General features: G+C 52.8%; 2 protein-coding genes across 2 annotated transcripts in view; one reads left to right on the forward strand and one right to left on the reverse strand.

Annotated features, from left to right (window-relative positions):
• The first annotated feature begins 1,174 nt into the window (after positions 1-1,174).
• IL10 (interleukin 10) lies at positions 1,175-4,783 on the forward strand. Its single transcript, XM_069875835.1, has 5 exons — positions 1,175-1,333; positions 2,687-2,749; positions 3,025-3,177; positions 3,818-3,883; positions 4,141-4,783. Exons 1-5 carry the CDS (start codon positions 1,175-1,177, stop codon positions 4,231-4,233), a joined length of 534 nt encoding a protein of 177 aa, XP_069731936.1. The 3' UTR covers positions 4,234-4,783.
• An 11,733-nt stretch (positions 4,784-16,516) lies between these two features.
• Positions 16,517-22,467, reverse strand: part of MAPKAPK2 (MAPK activated protein kinase 2) — a 28,607-nt gene continuing 22,656 nt past the window's right edge. The window contains 8 exon segments of the mRNA XM_069876166.1: positions 16,517-17,963; positions 18,253-18,333; positions 18,486-18,571; positions 18,874-18,998; positions 19,434-19,509; positions 19,924-20,050; positions 20,155-20,234; positions 20,692-20,756. Of these exon segments, the coding sequence (XP_069732267.1) occupies positions 17,820-17,963; positions 18,253-18,333; positions 18,486-18,571; positions 18,874-18,998; positions 19,434-19,509; positions 19,924-20,050; positions 20,155-20,234; positions 20,692-20,756 (784 nt within the window). The 3' untranslated portion in view covers positions 16,517-17,819.

A 22,467-nucleotide genomic window follows, 5' to 3' on the forward strand; every position in this document is an offset into this window, starting at 1 on the left:
CTGTGGTGACAGGACAATGGGGAACGGATGTGAGCTGGAGAAGGGCAGATTTAGACTAAATATTAGGAAGAATTTCTTCACAATGAGAGTGGTGAGACACTGGAACATGTTGCCAAGGGAGGTTGTGGCTGCCCCATCCCTGGAGGGGTTCAAGGCCAGGTTGGATGGGGCTTGGAGCCCCTGATCCAGTGGGAGGTGTCCCTGCCCATGGCAGCGGGGTTGGAACTGGATGATCTTTAAGGTCCCTTCCAGCCCTAACTATTCCATGATTCTATGATTCCATGCTCTGGGTAAGCAGCCGTGCACAAGCCCTGAGCAGCAACACATCCCAGCAGGACTGGGCTCCTCCACCACATCCCAGCTCAGGTGGACTTCTCCATCACATCCCAGCTCAGGTGGACTCCTCCACTGCATCCCAGCAGGACTGGGCTCCTCCACCACATCCCAGCACATCACAGAACTAATCCCATTAGCAGCCAGGCACAGCACCAGCTGAACTTTGGGGTCATAGCTTTCAGGCTTGCTGTAGGCAGTGAAAATTCATGTGAACTTCAGCAGGCGTATCATCAACTGGAAAAAAAAAGTTACAAATTGAGATTTCAATAATTATGTATGTTTGCACTGTAGCATGAGAATTCCAGAGGAGAATGTATTTGTGCAGGTTCATTGAAAGTCATGCTGGTGAATTATACCTGGTGCTGGGGATCCTAAGTGTGGGTGTGATATGGAGATGTAAAAATAGGAACACTTTTTTTCCCCTGACAATAGGGCATTCATCTAAAAATAAAAGGTAACTGTGAGAATGCAGAATTAACCTCACACAGCACCTTTTCTTCTCTGCCTTATAGCTGAAGCTTTCGTCTTTAGCCACATGTAAATTTACAAGAAGCAAGTGATGAAAAAAAAATGCAGAGTCTAAGCACAAAAGATTTGATGGGGTGTGAGGAGAGGAGGGGGGTCAAGAGAACAGGAAACCCAAGTTGACGGGAAACCCAAGTGACATTTGGGTTTAATGAATGACTTAAAAGCCCAATATTGCTCGTCAGGAAATGGGGAGAGGAAATGGAGCGATGTTTTGAGAGTATAAATGAGGGGCTCCATCAAGGTGAAGGCTACAGATCTGCTTATTGCCCTCCTGTGATATTCAGCAGGGTTGGACCTTCCTTGCCACAGCATGAAAACCTGCTCGGTGCTGCTCCTGCTGCTCCTGGCTGCTGCCACCCTGCCTGCCAGGTCCTCGCCCCTCGAACCCAGCTGCCTCCACTTCTCGGAGCTCCTGCCTGCAAAGCTCAGAGAGCTCAGGGTCAAGTTTGAGGAAATTAAGGATTATTTTGTAAGTATAACCCGGCCGCTCTTTCCTCCTTCTCGTTTTGCTGTTCAGTGATTTTGGATGAAGGGGGAGGCAGCTTCCTCCCTGCAGAACCGATTCGGTTTTGCGCGGTGCTGTTGCAATGGGGATGAGCCAGAGAAGCTCAGTTTCATTGACTGCTGAGAAGCAGCATGCGAGGGGTTTTCTTCCTGGTATAAAGAACCCAAGAGATTTCATAATGAATCTTTGCGAACCTTGCTAGCCAGGCTTCCCCCTAGATGCTGCAAATTGAATTATTCACTGAATTCATAGGAAGAAAATAGTCTCTTCTTCAGGGCAACAAGGTCCAGCCTCACTGAAGTCAACGCTAACTGAAAAGGGAAATCATTCGCTACAGATTTTTGCTTTGAAAGAGCCACAAAAGCCTGAACGTGGTATTTTATGACTGGCAAAATGTTAAAGTAAGTAGCACTTGCTGTGGTGCCTGTGCAAGGTCACTGCTTTGCTCTGCAAAAGCACTATAAGATATCTTCAGAGCATTTCTCATTGTATCAGTACCGACAGAGGTGCTTGGTCACGTCTGTGTCACTGGTTTAGTTTATGTCAGTGTGTTTCAGCAATCAACCAAGATAATTCTCCCAGATTAAATCTCGAGCTAACATTATGGCTTGTATTTAGTATCAAATGAACGCAGCCAAAGCTTTAGATTTAAAGTTTGCTGTCAGTCTCCCAATTAATGGTGGGAAGGAATATTTTTAACCTCTCAGGAAAGCTTTGGCACTCCGGAGCGATGCTCTGGGTGGTGCCAGTCCACCCCGCTGCAGCTCTTGGGTCAACCAGAGGCAACAGAGGCACCACGAGAACAAACCCTCCCTGCAGATCCCTCCTCCCCACTGACTGGGGCTGACGGAGACAATAAAACCAAGGGGATGGACCCTTCCTTCTCTAGTGACCCCACGGGCAGACCAGTGGGGTGGATATCTCGCTGCCAGGGGCTGCCAGACCCTTAACACCTCTCTGAAGAGCGATGTGGTTTGCACCAACGCTCTCACAGAAACATCCTCTGCAGCTGCAGTGAGCGTGCAGCGCTCGCAGCAGCGGGAGGAGTTTCACGTGAACGAAATCGATGGGACTGTAGCTCGTGATCTCATTTTCTTACTGTCTTGACCTGGCAGCGCTTGCTCTGCAAGGCGATGGACCAAAGAATTGGTGACTCCTCCATCTGGTGTCCCTGCGCTGTGCACACAAGCGTGCTGGGGGCTCTTCGCCTTCGCTTCAGCGAGACAATAAGTGTCAACAGGCAAAACAATCGCTTGACAGGGCAAAGAGCAAAGCCTGTGTAAGCAAAGCTCACGTTTCCATTATCTCCTTCTACAGCAATCAAAAGATGATGAACTTAGCATCCAGTTGCTCAGCTCCGACCTGCTGGATGAATTTAAGGTAAGAATTATAATTCTGACCTAATAATTCTCACCTTCTCCCTTATCCTTCTTCACATCTGGTCAGTGTTTTTTAAGAAAGGAAGCAGATTGTAAATCGGGGTGTTCCCTAATGTCACACAAGAACCGCTCCCCGAGCAGCATCACGTGTGTCTGTGGCTCCTCGCAGCGAGCGGTGCTAACGCTCCGACCACCCCCGGGGTTTTGATCTTTAAAAACACCCGTGCCCATCGGTGCCAGCGGGTGCCCCAACGCGGTTACCTCCTCTCGCCCCAGGGGACCTTCGGCTGCCAGGCGGTGTCGGAGATGCTGCGTTTCTACATGGAAGAGGTGCTGCCCAGCGCCATGAGGAGCAGCACGAGCCACCAGCAGAGCATGGGAGAGCTGGGAAACCTGCTGCTGAGCCTCAAGACAACGATGAGGCGCTGTGTGAGTGGGGATGAAATCCGTGCCCCGGCGAGGCAGAGCTGGTGCCGGACCAGCAGCAGGGTGGGGAGCAGGAGCTGGGTCTCTCCAGGATGATGTGGAGCAGCAGGGGTGCTGGGAGGCAGAGCGAGGATGGAGTTTCTCCCAGTGCCTTCTCTTATCAGTTAAATATTAACGATTCAGAGGCTCTGTTTGGGAGCACTGCTTACCTGCAGCCAGATTTATCCAGCAGAGTCTGGCTGAAGAGGTGAGAGGAGGGAGGATGAAGGGTCCATCCCTTACCTGGGGAGCAGAGGACTCTGCGATGATGCCTCTGGAAACCACTCCGTGACCTCTTCAGCTGAGACAGAGCAGACAAACCCTGCCCTAGGTAAACACAGGGCTGTCCTCTCCAAGCGCTGGCTAATCACGGAATCACCAGGTTGGAGAAGGGTCAGCATCCAAGCTCAGGTCATCCCGTGCTTCTTTCTTAAGGTTAAGGGGCAAAGCAGCTCCAGTTGCTGCCCCAGAGAGCTCCAGGGCTGCGTTTAGGGAAGGTGGGGATGGTGGCAATGAGGGGTAGGATGGAGGGAGAGGAGCAGCCGCCGCGCGTCCCGGGACAGAAATCCGTGTGATTAAAACTGTTGCTCTTACCCCTTTGCAGCACAAATTCTTCACGTGCGAGAAGAGGAGCAAAACTGTAAAGCACATTAAGGAGACGTTCGATAAGGTGAGGTCCCCGCTCGCGGGACTGCGCTGGGGTTGGGAACACACCCAGAGAGGAGAATCCAAAAAGATTCTGTCATTAATCGCAGAAATACCTAAGGCAGAGGAATCCGGAGAGCGATGCTTGAAGGAGCAGCCAGGGCGTTCCCCTGTGGGGTTGGGCAGAGAGGCAGGAGGTTTTGGTAGAAGGAGAATAAATCTAGAGCTTGCACCTCTCTAGCATCACATTCAGACTTAAACAGACTTGGCTTTCACCTGCAGATGAGCGAGAACGGAATCTACAAGGCCATGGGGGAGTTCGACATCTTCATCAACTACATCGAGGAGTACCTGCTGATGAAGAGAAAGAAGTGAAAACACCCACAGGGCTGCATCTTTCGCTCAAAATCCTGCTATATTTTCAGAAATCACTTTCTGCTGCGAGAGCTCACGAGAGATTAAGTTGGGTTCAGGTCAAGAATTAGGGGTCGATCCCTTTAAATTTAGTTTTGTATTTAAAGGGTGGGTTTTTTTCACAACTGAAATTAATATTTATTACTTTTAATACCTCAGTGTTTATGTTTACAATGTTTTGAGAAGTGTGGTGAGCTTGTAAAATACTATTTATTGTTCAATATTTTAATGCCGTTTATGATAGTGCTATTTTATTCAGCAGCGTTCTTCTCGGGAACAGATAATGAGCAGAACTTCTCCAAGAAGTTATTTCACTAGCAGAGATGCCTGGTCAGGGGCGATTCCAGCTCCAAGTTCTGCAAAGTTTAATTTTAATTAATTTTAATTTAATTTTTAATGTTAAGCAAATGACCGTCCTCCTCGAGTTTTATCCCTCTATTTATTTATGTAATCCAATATTTTTATGCATAGCTACATCACTGTCTCTGGTTCTGCAGTTGGAATTAGGCACTGAAAAATTATCCCATGGCTTTGCACCGAGAAAAACAACCATAAATGTAACCGAGGGCATAATTTCCTCCTGCATAAGAAAAGCAGTGAGGAGGAGGTGGAGGTCCTGGGCTCCTATGACATCGTGTCACAGCGATAGATCAGTTAGCCCCACCTCCAGCTATCAGCCTGTATATTTAAGTCCAGATTAATGAATTTAATAGTAGTAGGAATGAAATGTTTGGTTCTAATAGAACTTCAATGTTCCTAAAGTCTGACTTCCAGAGCTGCTGGCTCAGCCACTCCGCACTTTCAAAGGTTATTCTTACAATTTTCCAGTCTTTGATTGGGTTTTATTTGCGGTTCTGTTGGGGAGGGTTGTTTTTCTTTCTTTTTCTAAGTTAGAGGATATTTAATTCTCCACCATTTTAAGGTGGTTTGGGTAATTTGCATTCAAATTCCTAAAGCTGCAGGCAGCACTGACAATAGTGGGGTCCATGTTCTATCCGATCTCGTGCCCGAGGAGCCGCAGCAGGTGAACATCACAGGGAACGCGGCTCTAGTGCCCCCGAGATTTGATTTTGGGGTTCCCCTCTCTCCCTCCCTGTCCCAGCCTCCTGCGTGCTGCAGGATGCTGAGCAGAGGAAAATCCCATCACCATTTGCTTCTAATATTTAGAAGCCTTAGGGCGCCGGTGTGATGGAACACTGTCGGCTTGCTGTTTGCTCTGTAAGTTACCACTGGAGAGAGGCTGTTTATACTGGATTTCTTCTATTTGTACGTTCATGGTGACAGAAGGACATTCCTGCTGGCATCCTGCCTGCATGGAACGGGTTGTCCCAGTGCAAGGGGGGCCCCAAATTCTGCTCCGTGAGCCACTCCTGCCACTGAAATCAACCGAGTGCTATAAACTCAAGGGCAACGTGGGAGACAAACGCTGTAAAATTGAAATGGAGCTTCTTACCAGGACACATCAAGGTCTTGTTGAGCCAACTCTGTCCTCTGTTCTACCAAACGCCTTGACTTCAGTGTTGAAGAAGCAGCAAGGATGGATCCAGAGCCAAGAGCGTCCCCAGGGGCACTGTGCCTTGGCCGTGGCTTCTGTCACTGTGGTGAACTTCTGTAGGTTTATCTGTATGAAAAGAAATCTTTTATTTTTGCTAATAAAGAACTCCTACTGAGTAAAGCCTCTGGTCTCTTCTTACAAGTTTTTCCCAGGGCTGCAAATGAGCACCAGCGCTTGGATGCTGCGCCCAGCATCACCGGGCTGGGGAAGAGCCCAGCGGGCATGGATCTAGGTCAGAAAAATTGAGGATATTGCATGCATTAATGGCCAGGGAAGGGAGAAGATCCCAGGTCCTCACATTTAAATGGAACAAAATTTCTCGCTGTCCAGAAACAGCTGGCCCAACATCCTCCAGCCTCCGACTCTAGTGAACGATTCACCCACCACCCTGTTCAGGGCATCATTTACTGCTAAATAAGTGGTTGAGTGTCAGAATCAGAATCCCCAGGGCTAGCAGGTGCCTGCCTGGCTGCGTTTCTGTTTCGCTTTCGAGCCTCTTTCATTTTCACCGCTCTTAGCAAGTCCAGCAGACTCCGGGTGTTCATTGGCCGCTGGGATTTCTTTCCTCACAGCGTCAGAAACACATTTTGTTGCAGTTAATACAAGAATTTCTAAGTCTGCTTCTGCCTAGACTTCACTCTGGTGTTGGTCAGCAAATTGCTGCCTTTGGTCCAAGAGATTATTTGGGTTCTCAGTAAAACCTGCGCTCACAAGCACTCCTTGAAGCTTCACCAAGGGCAGATCTGGTCTGCAGGCTCCCCTGGCCCCTCTGCACCTATTTTTATCACTTTTATTTAACTTTCCTTCCAGAAGGAGGCAGGGGACAGCTCTTAAAGCCCGTGTCACCAGCCCAAGGCAGGGGACCAAGGATCCCTGCGAGTGAAATCCATACCTGGGCTCTGCCCCGCGTGGAGAAAAGGGCAGCGTCGGCTCAGCTGTGGTGAGTTTTTCAGTAAAGCTCAGTTGCTCTGGTTAAAGCAACTGCAGGAACGAAGCAGATGGGATGCCTCTTGCGAAGAACAAAGGTTCCCAGTTCCGCGATGCTACAGAAGTCGTTTGGTTCAGAAGAAGAGGGAGGCAGAGCAAACCAGCCACCTGGACGGGATGGCTGGGTGCTCGGAGACATCAGTGCAGGAGAGGAGCTGGGCGCAGGGCAGGGAGATGCGGCTCTGCTCCTCTCAAACGGGATTTGGAAGCTGCAGGGACAGCAGAAAAGTGATGCAAGGGCTCCCAGTCAGGGTTTGCTCAAGGCAGAGAGAAACAAGAACCAGGGGACGTTTAGTGCCAGATCACAACGCAGGCCACGCGCAAAGAAGTCTGCGCCATTTCTCACCAGGACACGGGGATGCTTGCACTACGACACAGATCTGGTGAGGAAAAGCATGCAAACACACCTCTGACTGAACAGATGTCTCCTCTCCAAGAAGTTTTAGGAAAGGTATTCTGGAAATCCCAGTAGAAGCCATCTAGGCGACCAGTGGCAGCATCTGCCACGGAGCAGTGACATTTCCAGCAGAGGAACAATCACCATGACTCATTTCTGGCTGTGTCTTCAAGCAGCCTTTTCCCACTACCAAGCCAGCCCTGACCCCAACAGTCCTTCCCTACCAGGATAAACCGCTTTAAAAAGGCAAAAACAGGGGGGAAAACCCCCCACAGGGAAGCCTGCAGAGCTGAGACACCCAAGGCGTCATTGCAAGTCATCCATGTGACTCAAACCACCTCCCTCAAACCAGTATCACAGCACCAGCATCACCCAGACCCCTGCTCGCTTGAATGCCTTGATGCCTGCTGCACTTGCCAGGCTCTGCAGACCCAATTTGGCCCCAACGCCAACCCACACGTGCCAAAACCATCAGCTTTTAGAGGGAAAAAACCACCAGCAATGTGTCTTTTAGCAGCACGATGCTATCGCAACGCGAGCTCTGTGCACAACATCGAAGCTGTTGGAAGCAGCGGTGGGGGAGACGAGCAGAGCCGAGAGCCAGAGCCCACCAGGGCTGCACAAGCCATGGGATGAGACCCAGGGCACAGCGTCCCCTCTGCAAAACAAAATAGGACAGCGCTCCCCTGTGTGCAAGATTCTGCTTCTCCTGCAAGCCCAGAAGTCGTTATCCCCCATCGCTTAGTGCTGATGTAGTTCCTGCCAATCGCAGTGACGGTCTGGCTGTTCCAGTAACAGCACAAGGCTGTCACATAGATCAGAGATGGTGGTTTTCTGGGGTTTGATCCCACAGAAGCAAACAGTTTCCTTGCTGGGTATCTTCTTCCTGAGAGCTCAACCCTGCCTAAGCGAGACCCAGCTTCTCGTCGGGTCGTATGCTCCATCTCAACCAGTAATGCTGATGCCGAGGGCTGGATGCGATTAAGCCACTTTTGGGGTTAAAATAAAAAAGTTTAAATGTTAAACCCTGGAGGAAAAGTGTTAGAGATGTGGCCTAAATGCAGTAGAGGAGGATTATCAGAGCTTCAGTTCCCGGGGGGTGTCTGTACTTGAAGAGTAAAGCATCATCCTCAGGCCAGAAAAACCTGCTCAGAACAGCGTGATCGATCCATCCCGGCACAACGCAGCCACCGCTGCTTAAAAACCCCATTTCTGCCTCCCAGCACAACCCATTAGCCAGCGCCTCTGGCACCCAGAACCACCTCTGGATTTTCATTTTCCTCTTTAGAAAGTCCAGTCGGTGCTGACTCAACAGAAGCTCCGTCTGTGGTTGAAGCCGCATGTTTCCGACAGCCTGGTGCAGGGCAGCGAGCCCCGAGCTCACTGCAGCCACCCCAGTCCAGTCTTACCTAACCGTGCCAGCACGCAGCAGGGGTTTTCATGGTGAAACCAGCTGAGCCGCAGCGGATGATTCACTGCCAGCCCCAGCAGGGGCACCGGCGATCGCTGCCAGCAGCTTGGCTCTTGCAAGGTGCTGCAGCCGCTCGCTTCTCCCACATTTCTTATTTTTTTCCCCATCAGAGAGAATCCAGGCTCGCAGGAAGACGCGACACCCAGCTAGGGGAAAGAGAGCACGCATGGAAAATTTAGTAGTTTCACGAGTGCTTTAGTTTATGCACAAGCACGTGCACAAAACTCTGAGGACTCCAGGAGTGCTCGAGCATCAGCTGCTCCCTGGTGCGAAAAAGGAACATGCCGAGAGTGGTAAAACACGAGAGCATCTGCTGCCTGAAGGAGCAGCTTCTTCTGCTTTGTCTTTATCATCTTTAGTAACTTCCCTGAAAGCTCGAAGCATCCTTACAGTGGACAATAAGTACTCGCTGTTAGGAAAGCGATTAAGCTTCTGAGTCATCTCCCGTTGGCCAAGACGGGGAGGGCAGATGAGCTGATCCCAGCTGAACCGGCGGAGGCGTCTCCAGAACGCAGACGTCTCCTCTCATGAGCTGGGCATGAGGAACAAAACCCCACTGGCTCCTTTGTCACAGGAAAATAGTATCTTGGCATGAAGATGAGCACTGTCTCTAGGACCCTTCAGCCTCCCTTGGAGTCACGATGAACAGGGACCAGGCTGCCAGCGACACAGAAGACGTGAAGCACTAAACAAGCAAAATCAGAACAAGTAAACTCTGTTTAACTATTTTTACATTGCTAAAAGTGTTCAGAACTGCCCTGATTTCAGTTGTGGTTATTGTTAACGCGTCTTATTTAACTTCAACTCGCTGTGCCTCTCAGCCCCAAGCACCTCGTGCCTCTCTGCATCCTCGATTTCAGCAGCACGTGACTGAAATTGGGGGTTTTGTCATGAAAGAGCAGCAAAAACAGGCTGGGCACACGCATAACCGAGGGGACCGGGGGGCCCCAGCTTCGCAGGCTGCCACTTTCTTATCTCAGCTGCTCCGCGGTGGCGAGAGCCTGAGTAATAGCGGCTGCACGAGGGCGCGGGGTTACTAAAGCCGGGAGTGTGATGCTACCAGCACCCCGCTCACCACAGCCACAATTTCAGCGCTCAGGGCCCCAGTTTCTGGGAAAAGCTCCCCTCCATCTCCCACGGATCGTGGGGGACAGCAGGGTTCAAACCCCAGCACACAGCTGGAGGTCAGGACACCCGCTCCAAGCACCTCTCCAAGCCTGAGGACCCAGTGCATCCCACCCCTCCCCATAGGACTCCACTTTCAGGATGAAATCTAAGCCCGACGCCTATTCATTTATGCTCTGGCTTTACCCGTAAGGTGGAAGAGCAGCATCTCCAGCTGTCTCATAGCTAGAGGCGTGCGGGGGCAGCGTGTTTCACCCCACAGCGTGGGGGCTGGCATAGCAGGGGCTCCCCTGCCGTGCTCTCGGCACTGCCAGGAGCCTTTTTGGTCTCAGCAGCAGTGGGTTGGCAAGCAGGGGCTGCACGTGAGGTTGCTGAGCCCAGAGCACCACACGCCGCGGGATGGGAACCCTGCGAAGCTACAGGTTGTAGAGGAACAGTCTTTGCTTCTCTAGGAATTGAAACAACTGCTCAGCTGCCACTTTATCCACTGCAAAAAAAAAACCCATCGTTGGTTTTCTGCAGGCTTTAAAGGTTGAAGGCATATTATTAGGGAAGAAGGATTTCCCAGCTGTCCCGACATCAGCATCTCTTCTCTCCTCTAACGCTGCGCAGCACAGTCCATCCTCACCCTTTCCTGAGCTCTGCAAGTCTCCATCACAACCTCATCTACTCTCCCACAACCCGGGAAGAAGCAAGAGAAAAGAAGGGTCACAGTTAACACAAACATTAAAAAAAAAAAAGCCCTTAACAACAAATAAGCGTACAGATCATCGATCAGGCTCTGAACCTTGCTATTCCCACCCTGCTTCGCCAGTGAGGGTCCAGCAGAGCTTCAGGAGCCACCCACCTCCCTCTCCAGGGCAGCTGGATGCTGCTTAGAGTGGGGAAGTAAACAAAACCATCTGATTACAGGGAGGCAAAGTCGAGCAATTAGCCCAGTTGCACCCACAGCTGGTGAATGGGGGCTGAGACACTGGGAACAAACAGGTTTGTTCTCGGACAGGTGCCTGTTTTCAGCGAAGCTCTGTTCCCATGCAGCGCGCTGGGCTCTGCCACCAGCCCCGCGAGCCGAGGAACCGAGCCGATTCTGCCTGTGTCTCCTCTGCACGCAAGCGGTTTCACAATGACTAAGGGCTGGTTACCCTCAGCAGGCTGGAGGAGCAGCCACCTAACAGGAACAGCAGCCGCTCGCCCTCCTCTTTGCGCTAAATCGCTTTATCCTGATGCGTCCTGAGGCTTTTGGGGAGGATTCGGCTCCTGGTTTTGAAACTCAGCCCCATGAGGGTTCACAAGATGCCTGCAGGGTGCAAAGCAGCAGGGTCGCAGCGTGATGCCACAGAGACACATGAATCCCTTGATATTTTTGAGCCCTGTCCCAACTGGCAACCTATTAATTCATGAAGGAGTGTGGTACGGAGGCACCGACTCGCTCCTGGGGCTGTTAGATGATGATGATGCTGCTGCAGAGGAAGGAAGGGAATCTGTTGAACTGGCTCCTAGCCATGCCAGCTCTACAGATGCTCCAGTCAGAGCATCCCCGGGCTGTCTGATAGAGGAGGAGCTGGACACCCCAGCCCAGAGCATCGGAAACAATCCTCAGCTGGACAGGGATGGCAATTCAGCAGTTTAACCCAGCCAGTTCTCACTTTCCACCTCTGCCTTCTATGATCTGTTGCCTTATGGCCAGGGTCTCTCCACCATTTCATCACCCCCTGCAGCAACAAATCATTCGTCTTTGCTCCAAACAATGGAGCTGGATTACAACGTTCCTTTCCTGGCAGTAATGCCAAATTTCTTTTTTTTTTTTTCTGAGTTGAAATTTCATTTCCTGAAGCTTTTGCAATGCTGACTCCAGCCGCTGCAATCGGCACAGCTCGCACACCCTCTCCATAACCTGCTCGATGTTTCCCACTGCTGGGTTAGCCAGAGTTGCTCTGATTTTCACAGCAGTGAGGAGCATCTTTGCCTTTCCTGGTTGGAAAAGATGCTGCAAATGTCCCCAGCGGAATTCCCATGAGCCTGAAAGGGCAGATTCTGGGGAGCATCTTACTATTAGTGAGGAAAATCTGTTGTTCCTGGGTACCCGACATTTACAGTCAGGTTTAAATTATCAGCCTGTCATAGAATCACAGACTCACCAGGTTGGAAAAGACTCACCGGATCATCGAGTCCAACCATTCCCATCAATCACTAACCCATGTCCCTCAGCACATCATCCACCCGTCCCTTAAACCCCTCCAGGGAAGGGGACTCAACCCCCTCCCTGGGCAGCCTCTGACAGTGTCCAATGACCCTTTCCATGAAAAATTCTTTCCTGATGTCCAGCCTGAACCTCCCCTGGTGGAGCTTGAGGCCATTCCCTCTCGTCCTGTCCCCTGTCCCTTGGGAGAAGAGCCCAGCTCCCTCCTCTCCACAACCTCCTCTCAGGGAGTTGGAGAGAGCAATGAGGTCTCCCCTCAGCCTCCTCTTCTCCAGGCTAAACCCCCCCAGCTCTCTCGGCTGCTCCTCGCAATCCTTGTTCTCCAGCCCCTTCCCCAGCTTCATTGCTCTTCTCTGGACTCGCCCCAACATCCTTCTTGTGGTGAGCAAGTAGTGATTGCCCATGCATGGAAACCTCTGCTCTCTCTCAATTATAACCCCTCTTAATAGAAAACTAAGAGCACTAGAGAAATAGCCACGATGCTCGACTGCTCAGTCTCAGTTGCACAACGTGCCGTCCTGTCCCCCACATCCACGAGGGCCCTGAGGACAGTTTGTCCCTCTGGGGTTGTCCAAGGTTGACCAACCCTGTGGGAGAGCAGCAAACCACCACATCTCAAGAAGGAGGAGATGCAATGCTGTGAGCCATCCGAGCCTCTCTCCTAGTGAGAGCAGCAGCTACTTCTTGCGTTGACAGACTAGGAAAATGAGATCTTCATGATTCATCTCTCGGGTAGCAACAAACATTGATGATCTACCTGGAGCAGAGCCAGACTTTTGATCAAAACCCATCCCCTCAATAGTGAGAAATATATATATTTTTTTTTCCTTAGCAGGAAGTTTGCTACTAAAAATAAGAAAGTGGGGTGAGGAGAGAGGGTTTATTTTCCTACTAACTACTACAATTTACAAATGTTGCGGTGAACCTTTCACATATTCCTTCAGAGTCAGCAGATCACTGCCAATTCCACCACTAAAACACGTCCCCAAATACCACATCTCCACATCATTTAAACATCTTCAGTGATGATCAAGTCCAACCGTCAACACAATGTCAACATATCTACTAAACCATGTACCAAAGTGCCACGTGTGCAGATTTTTTAAACCCCTCCAGGGATGGAGACACCCCTGCTGCCCTGGGCAGCCTCTGCCAGGGCTTCACCACTCTGTCAGTAAAGAAATTGGTCCAAATATTCAACCTAAACCTCCCCTGGTGTAGCTTGAGGCCATTCCCTCTCATCCTACCACTTGTTACTTGGGAGAAATATAATTATATGTATATATCCACACACATCTCTCTCCTGAGTGAGGATCTAACCCTGCAGCAAAGTGCTGGAGAGCCCGGAATATCCACATTGGGGTATGGGGAGCTCGGGGGGGAACGCACACGGGTGTCAGGGTGCATTGGGTGCCCACAAATCCAGACCTTCTACCCTGGCTCCAGCCCTTCCTTCACGCTGCTTTTCCATCCTCCTTTCACGCTAGAGAGCAAACAGCACCAAGCATTTCCCCACCTCTCGGCTGCCGTCCCCGCTCTTCTTCAACCTCTTTATTCACGGCGCTTTGTGAACGAACCTGTTGACAAATTTTGCTTTCAAACCTGAAGCAACAACAAACAAAAAGAATCGCATGAGTAAATCCCCGTTCTCACCCAACGCCCACACCGACCCGGCGATTCCTTTTAGAATCAGCAGCTTCACAGAAAACACATCTCTCTGTTTTGATCCTCCTAGACAGACACTGTGAAAGCAGTGACAGAAAGGAAGAGTCTGGTGCCCTGCGATGAGCTCACGGTCCCTCCAGAGAGGGATTTTGGCTGGGAGGTGGAGGGGGATGATGCTGTGCCCACCTCTAGCTCTCCCAGAGCCAGGAGCAGGGACAGGGAGAGCCCAGGGCTGCACAGGAGCCACTTCTGGGATCCCTGCTCTGCTCCAGCTCCAATGCCAGAGCCAGCACAGGTGGGTTTTGCAGCCCTGGGCGGGTGGTGTGGGCAGCAAAAAGGGCTTCGGTGCCTGCTCTTCCCTCCCCAAACACAGACAGAAAACCCTTCAAGCCACAAATCCTCCCATCGGAGTCAAGACGCGCGTCAGTAAGCACCGCAATTTCCAGAACAGGCTGTCAGTAATAAAGGAAACCTGAACCTCAACCCCTCAATCCCTGAGACCAGGTCAGGTTTTTATCATCAGGATTACGTTTATTTAGAAAAAGCCTTTTTTTTTTTTTTTTTCCAAAACATTGAACCTGTGCAAGCCTATCAGAGCTACCAGCAGCTGCAGGCTGAGCCCCTGGAAAGATCCGCCTGTGTTTCACACCTCTCAGTGCTCTGCACTTCTGTTCAGTCCGCGTTTCCGCTCCTGTACAGTGAACAGCATCGTGCAAACAGGCACGACTTACTGTCAGGGCTGTAGCTATTAGCTCACTGTTTTGGAACACGGCAGCTAAAGAAACGGCTCCTCCCTGCTTGGCTTTTGCAAGTGGGACCTCAGGAGGTCATGGTAGCTCCTCTTAGATATTAGGAAGAAATTCTTCACGCTGAGGGCCAAGATGCCCAGAGCAGGGGTGGCTGCCCCATCCCTGGAGATGTTCAGGGCCAGGTTGGATGGGGCTTGGAGACCCTGATCCAGTGGGAGGTGTCTGCCCATGGCAGGGCGTGGGACTGGATGAGCTTTAAGCTCCCTTCCAACCCAAACCGTTCCACGACTCTCTGATTCCATCCCTGCTCTGTGTTTGAAGCAGCTCTCCTGCACTACGGGCAGTGGCTGCACAGACCCCGAGCTCCCCGAGCAGCATCGCAGGGCGAGCAGGACTTACCTGGCCAATGCAGGATCTTCCCAAGCCAGGAAGGTGCTTGAGATGCTGGCTTTGATGAGCTGCTCAGAACTGGAAAGATGCTGGGGGAGCCTCCACAGTCGATTGAAAACACCTCCGAGTGCTCTTCAGGTGGTGAGAGAGAAAGCCTATTTCATCTCATCTCAACTCATCCATGGGGGTTGGAGCTGGGTGATCTTTGAGGTCCCCTCCAACCCAGACTCTTCAATGATCCCATGAAACCCAGCAGGAGGCAGCGTGAGAGCCAGGGCTGGAGATGCGGTTTGCGCAAAGCTGCCCCGTAGCTGTGGGGAGCATCGGGACACCCCTTCCAGCTCACCATGTCTGGTCCAAAGCCTTCACCGCAGCCCAGCTGCAGCCAACCTGCATCGCGGGATACACACCCCACCCCACATTTCATAGAATCCTAGAATCACTAGGTTGGAAAGGACCCACTGGATCATTGAGTCCAACCATTTCCACATCCCCAAAAGGCCCAGAGGCACCTGGGGCTCCAGGATCCTTTCCAGTGGGGGAGGAAAGGCTGGGAGACCCCCTGCTCGCCACCCTCCCCACACCCCCATCCCTTTGCACTTACTGCCCCATCCCAGGAGGTGCCGGGGCAGCACCGCCTGCTGCTTCGCCCCAGGGATCTGGGGGAGCTCAGAGGAGCTGCAGGAGATGCAAAACCTGCAGCCAGGTCAGCAGAGAGGTTTCAGCAGCCCCAGCAGCAGCACAAGCCTTGTTCAACCAGTGCTGTCAGAAAATCGCTCCATCAGTCGGAGCGAAAAGTAAAACAGCTCCAAGGCTGAAATAATGAAACAAATAATCAGATGAAGCCTTTGCTATCACACACTCAGAGCCTTCCTGTTCTGTGGTTTGGCAAAGCTCATGGGCAGCGCTCCAGCTCTCAGCTTGGGGCTGCAAACCTGCCCAGGGGGATGCTCAGGGGTCAGAGCCTGGTGCCAAGCCCCCTGTGAAAAACCTCATGTACGAAGCATTGAAGGGATTGGTTTGGAGTCAAACAACATGACAAGACCCATCTGAGTCCCTCTGCAGCTCCTGCTGCCACCCTGCAGCCCCTCCACTGCTTCTTCACCCCTAGGAGGAGAAGAATGAGGGGAACGAGGAAGGCACCCAGGGATCTTCGTCTCCTCTGAGATGCTGCAGGTGAAGCCGGCAGGAGCAGCCGCTCCCAGCAGCCCTAAACCCCAGTGCAGCACCCACGGGTGACAGAGGTGACAGCAGGGATGGGGCACGGCCGGTGACAACCCCAATCCCCAGGGCCACGCATGCCCCAGTGCCCACAGCCACGTCCCAACGCCGGCTGCGCAGTTCCCCCTGCCGGCACCCCGGTGCAGCACCCACACCCCACACCCCACATCCCACATCCCACAGCCCCAGCCCGCGCCGGGGCACCCAAGCAAATCTTATTTGCAGCAGCCAGGGCAGCTCCAGCCACAAGATCCTCAAGCGAAGGGATTTTGCAAGTGCTGCATCCCCAGGGAACAACCCGAGAGAGCTCAGCCTCTTCGGTGCAATAAAAAAAAAAACAATTTCATAGAATCACAGAATCACCAGGTTGGAAAAGACCAACCGGATCATTGAGTCCAACCATTCCTATCAAGACATCACAAGAGCAGCCACCCAGGACACCAGGGTGGTTTCTTTGCAGCCAAGCAAGCAAGGAGAGACCTGGTGACGCATTACGTGTCTTTAATCCAAAGGACTGAAGAGCAGACCGGGAAGATTAGTATAAGCCAACAGACAAAAAAAAAAAAAAGGATAAAAACCACTTTTTAAAACAAATCAGAATTCCATACAGTGTCTAAAAGGTCACCTAAAAACTAAACATCACCTTAAAAAAAAAACTGTTTTCCCCATTCAAACACATTTAACGCGGTGAAACATTGTGACAAATAATAATAATAATAATTCATGGACTAAAGACTTCAGAGCAGCCAGTCTGCTCCAGGGAGCCAGGAATGACTCCCAGTCCCTGGGAAGCAGCCTGGGGGGGCAACACGACCCCCAGCCCTGACTGGGGAGGGGACGGTGCTGCCATCCCAGCTCAAGCTACAGCTCCGCATCTTTCCCACGTGCTTTTCCTCCCCAGGGTCCCCCCAGGACAGCATCTTCCCCGGAGCTGGGGGGTTGGGAGCAGGCAGCGGGGAAGCATCTTTTCCCCACGTTCCCGCAGAGCCGGGGGGATGCGGGGGGCAGCGGGCGCCTTGCCCACCCCTGAGGTCAGAACTGGATTCCAGGCAGAGGCACAGACCATAGCGGGAGGGAGCTGGGAGCAGCTCCGCACCCACGGACACGACACACACCCCACGCACAGACAGACAGCCACACAGACGGCGCTGGCGAGGAGCCCTGTGCCGCCGGGGAGAGTCGAGGCTTCCAGGTCAGGGAGGGCTTGGGGGGGAGTTTTGGCTGCCCTGCTTTAAAAGCAGCGGTTTTCCAGGCCAGCGAAGCAGCACGACACCCACGAGGACCCCCCCAGCGCACACTGGGATGGGGAGAAGGCAGCTCTCCTTCCCCATCCCGCTCTCAAACCCGCAGCCCGTCTCTAGCCAGCGTCCACACAGGGAACACGCTGTCTGCGTTTCAGCTCTACAGTAGTTTTTAAAAAATATTTATGTTATATACCCTAAAAAGGTCACCACAGGAATTTCCGTATCTTTGGAAGGAAGGAGAGAACAAAAAAATAAAAACCAAAACTGTTTCACAAAAGAAAAAAATAAAATCCAATTATCGGTGGCGTTCACCTCCAGGACCAAACCCCCGAGCGCAGCGCGCGGAGCTGCTCGGGGGATCTTACCGCCTGCTCCGGAAAGGTCAGAAACACAGGTGAGTAGCTAAAAATAACTAGTCTGGTATAAATGTCTGAATTCCATGCGCTTGATAGAACAGTCTGTCTCTTTTTGTCTTTTTTTTTCCTTAAAAAATATATATATATAGTTATTGCTTTCTCAAGGGCTGGTGGGCGCGAGGCACCCTCAGTGGGGGAGCGCGGCGGGCTCGGTGGGGTTTGCTTTCTTCCGCCTCTTCATCAGCAAAGGGTTGGAGGAATCTTCGATTTTCTTGATCTTGATTTGTTCGTAGTCCACCCGCATGGTGGCCAGCGCGCTCGTCATCTCCTCCTGCGGGCAGAGGCAGCGCCGTCAGCAGAGCCCTGGGCAGGCACAGCCCCCACAGCCCCCCAAAACCCCAGCGCAGCCTTCCCCCTCCAAGCCTTCACGGGAATAAATTGCAGCAGGGGCCAAGTGTCCCACTGCCGGCTTTTCAAGCGCCACCCCAAGCACGGAGCTCGCTAGGAGCCAGCCCCGAGCTCAGATGAGCCCAGTTTGCAATGAGAAGGCAGAGGCAGACAGTTCCCATGTCACACACAGGGTGCAGAGCGTTTCAGACAGCCCTGGAGAGAGGTTTTACCTTCACATCCTCCCACAGATCCTTCTCCTCTTTCAGCACGCGGCTGGTGTGCAGTGGGGTCTGGGGCACCTGCATGGATTGCTGCCGAGAGAGAGCAGAGGAGCGTGAACTGGGAGCCACAGGCATCCCATCCCATCCTCATCCCCATCCTCATCATCCCATCTTCATTCCCATCATCCCATCTTCATCCCCATCATCCCCTATCCCTACTGCCTCATCAACTCCATGCTCACCATGATCCAGGGGTGGTTCATGAACTCCGTTATCGTCATGCGCTGGGTCGGGTCCGTCTTCAGCAGGTTGCGGATCAGCTGCTTAACTGGAAGATTTTGCATGGAGCCAGGAGTTAGGAAGTCCTTGGGAGACCACACTCCAAGCCAAGCCAGGGGCCCCAAAACACCTCCAATGTGCCTCCCTCCCATCCCTTCCATGACACAGACCTCAGGCTGGTCAAAGCCTTCAACAAAACCCTCTTGAGCAAAGATTTGAAGCTGCTGCGTCACCAAGAGGTGACCCATGAGGTGCCCAGGCTTCCCTCAGCCTCCGCAGCACTGCTGGACACGGGGCTGATCCCAAAGGGACCTCAGCACAGGGACAAGCTGTCACAGGAGCCACATTTACCTTCCTCTGATACTTCAGACCATTCAGGGTTGGGAAACTCATACTGGCCCATTCGGATTCGCTTCTTCATGCCGGGTGAGATGGCCAGGCCATGGTTGGAGTAGAAGGGAGGGTATCCACACAGCCTGCGCCGGGAGAGGGAGTGGAGAGTCAACGTGCTGCCCCAAAACCCTCCTCGTCAGCACCCACAGAGCATGGGGCAGTGCCAGGAGCAGGACTGGTGCAACTGGTAAACGTTCTGCCCCATCAGCCCAGAGACGAGCTCAAAATCCGTGACTCCCCTTAAGCTGAAAGAGGAGAGATTGAGATGAGAGCCTAGGAAGAAATATTCTTCTGTGAGGGTGAGGAGGCCCTGGCCCAGGTTGCCCAGAGCAGTGGTGGCTGCCCCATCCCTGGAGGGGTTCAAGGCCAGGTTGGATGGGGCTTGGAGCCCCTGATCCAGTGGGAGGTGTCCCTGCCCATGGCAGGGGTGGGACTGGGTGGGCTTTGAGGTCCCTTCTAACCCAAACCAATCACAGGATTCTATATCTATAGGATACAGTGGGACCCATTGGACTTACAGAATGTACATGATGACGCCGAGGGACCACATGTCACAGGACTTGTCGTACTTCTCCGGACCCAGCACCTCCGGGGCTTGTAAAGAGAGAAACAGAGTCCTGAGTCAAAGTGGTAGCACCAGGCAAGATCTTTCCATCCCATGGATGCCTGCGGCTCCGTGCAGTCTCGGCAGCCCTGCCCAGAGCAGCACACGGCCACACAGGCAGCAGAGGCACCTGCTGGTGCCACCTCACATCTTCGAGCACAACATTTTGGCCACACACACCAACACTGAGCTCAGAGCAGCTCATCCTCCTCCCACCAGCAACACAGCACCACTCACCGGCACCCAAACCAGCCCCAGGAGTCCCAGCCAGGAGCTGCCCCCGCACTGTGAATGAGGCCGCGGGCTGGACCCGGAGGTGATGGGCTGCGCGTGGCACCATCCAAACGTTCCTCTGCCCTCCTGCCCTGCCCACCTGCAAGCTCAGACCCCTCTCAGCCACTTACCCACGTAGTACGGCGTGTAGCACGGAGTGGCCAAGGAGTTGTGCGTGGTGGTTTCTTTAGCAAAACCAAAGTCCGTGAGTTTTAGCACAGCATTGGGCCTTTTGGAGGTGTATAAGAGGTTTTCCGGCTGTGAAAACAGAGGGAAGAGGTGAGCAGAAGAGCCAGAGCAGCCTCCGCATTGCCAGGGGCCAAGAGGGGCTTGGCACTGCCAGGGAAGCAGATAGCACAGACCTTCACGTCCCGGTGTGCGATGTTGATCGAGTGTAGGTACTGGATGGCTTCCCCAATGCTCTTCATTATCTCTGAGGCCTCTGAAGCAGAAAAAAAGACAACCACAAGCCTTTATACGTAAGTTAAAATGAGGGACACCCTGTGAGTTGCTCAACAGACCAGGAACTATAGGGAATGGCTGAGGCCGAAGTGTTGCCTCTACCCAAAGTCCATCCTATCCCAGCAGGGTCTGTGTATGGAGAACCACAGGACATGGTTTCTGTCCTTTGGAGGGGGAAGCGAATGTTTCTGAAGATCGCTGAAGCTTTCGCCTGTGCTGGAGTAGGATGGAAAGCACAGGGACAGCTGAGAAAACACCTCCTAACCCTAATCTCCAGTGAGCATGAAAAGCAGCACCATGCGCACCTACATTTCAAGTGCAAAACCCTGCTGGGGATTCAAAAGAGCGATTGAGGGAGTGTCCCGGACCAGAGACACTTATATAAACAAAATAAATGGTCCAACAAAAAAAAAAACAGGTCCCCACAGGCTCCATACCCCGTTCTGTGAAGGCCTGGTCTCCCCTGTCTTGAATTCGGCTGAAGAGCTCCCCGCCGTCCAAGCTGGAAGAGAAGCCGGCAGCATTATCATAGAATCACAGAATCACCAGGTTGGAAGAGACCCACCGGATCATCGAGTCCAACATTCCCATCAATCACTAACCCATGTCCCTCAGCACCTCGTCCACCCGTCCCTTAAACCCCTCCAGGGAAGGTGACTCAACCCCCTCCCTGGGCAGCCTCTGCCAGTGCCCAATGACCCTCTGTGAAAACTCACGCACCCCAGCAAAAAGCGGTACTGAAACCTCTGATGCTCAGCAAGAAGCTGCACAAGCTCAGAAAGAAACAACCCTCTTCTCCATCCAAGCCCGTGGGTCACTCCTTGTGGGCAGAGGTCACCTCGGAGCCTCCTCCTTCCAGAAATGAGCAGGGCCAAGGTTTTGTGCTGATGGCGCAGACGCCGGCTGCGAGCGGACGTGGTCTCCCCACCAGCCCACAGAAACACATTTACAGTAAAGACAGCAAATGTGGCTCGAAGGTGGTGAGGGCACTCCCGGCATGCCTGGCCTCATTTAGCTCGCGAGCCAATCACCTCACCAGTACGTAACCTGGTGCAGAAGTGCTGAACAAAGCCTGCGGCACAGGCAGCACCGACACGGGCTCAGCGGTGGGATGGGAGAGGCAGAGACTGAGCCCCACTGCAGCAGAAGCGCGTTCTCACATAAGGCATCGGAGAAGCATCATGGAAACCTTGGCGTGGTTCCCTCTCCAGGTACCCCAAGGAAAAACTTGGCTCGCTGAGAGGTCAGGGATAATTCTCCATGAGAACAGGGATAACAGCGCTTCCTGTCCCTGCCTTATCTAACCCAGCAGGGATGGATTCTGGCTTTCCCAGCGCAGATAGCATCTCCCATCAGTGCCCTTGACATTCATGGGACATCTGCAATATGGATATCGCACGGCTGCCGGGGCCAACGGCCGCACAGAGCATGTGAGGAGACACACCACGCTCACGCTCACAGTCAAACGTTGCCTTGTGATGGGTGTTACACCCAGAGCATCCTTCAGAAAGCACGGAGCCGTGGCAGTCGTTGCCCCAGGGACCCGTTTCCTACCCTCCAGCTACAGCTTTCTTCCCACACAAGCACACGCACCGTACAATACTTTCCCACCTTGGGTTGCCCAGCGTGGTTCTCAGAAGCCTCTTCCCACACAAGAGCCACTCGGGCGGCTGCCGTGCCGCCTGCCCCGGTGCTGCTCACTGCGCTCCTCGCACCCACCACCCCCCCAGGCAACCTACCGGCTTGCCAGAGGAGAGGTTTTGGCAAGGAAACGGCATCAAATCACAGCTGCGGTTGGGATGTGGTTTCAATACTTTCCCCTTCATTCCTCCTCCTCCCCAGGTTATATCAAACATCTACCCCAATCGGAGCCACTCAATTGCCGTTGCAAGACATGCAACGGCGTTAATAGGTGAACCAGCTTGGCTGCTCGCTGCCCAGAGGACCTCGCCGCAGGCTGCTGGCTGCCAGGAACCCGCTGCCTCCCCTGGCTTTCAATGGCCAAAGCAAGTTTGGTTATGATCTTTCTGCACCAAGAACCACAGGCCCTAAGCCGCCTGACAGCCGAGCGAGTTTTCAGAATGACTCAGAGCCAGGGGAGCTCCTGCCATCCCTCCAACGCCGGCAGCGCAGAAGTTCTTCCAGGGTTTACAGCCCTACGGCTCGCAGGCTGCATCCCCCAGCACGGCACCTCCCTGGGGTACCCAGCACCA

The sequence above is a fragment of the Phaenicophaeus curvirostris genome, chromosome 24 (assembly GCF_032191515.1).
Source record: "Phaenicophaeus curvirostris isolate KB17595 chromosome 24, BPBGC_Pcur_1.0, whole genome shotgun sequence".
In the NCBI taxonomy this organism is placed as follows: domain Eukaryota; kingdom Metazoa; phylum Chordata; class Aves; order Cuculiformes; family Cuculidae; genus Phaenicophaeus; species Phaenicophaeus curvirostris.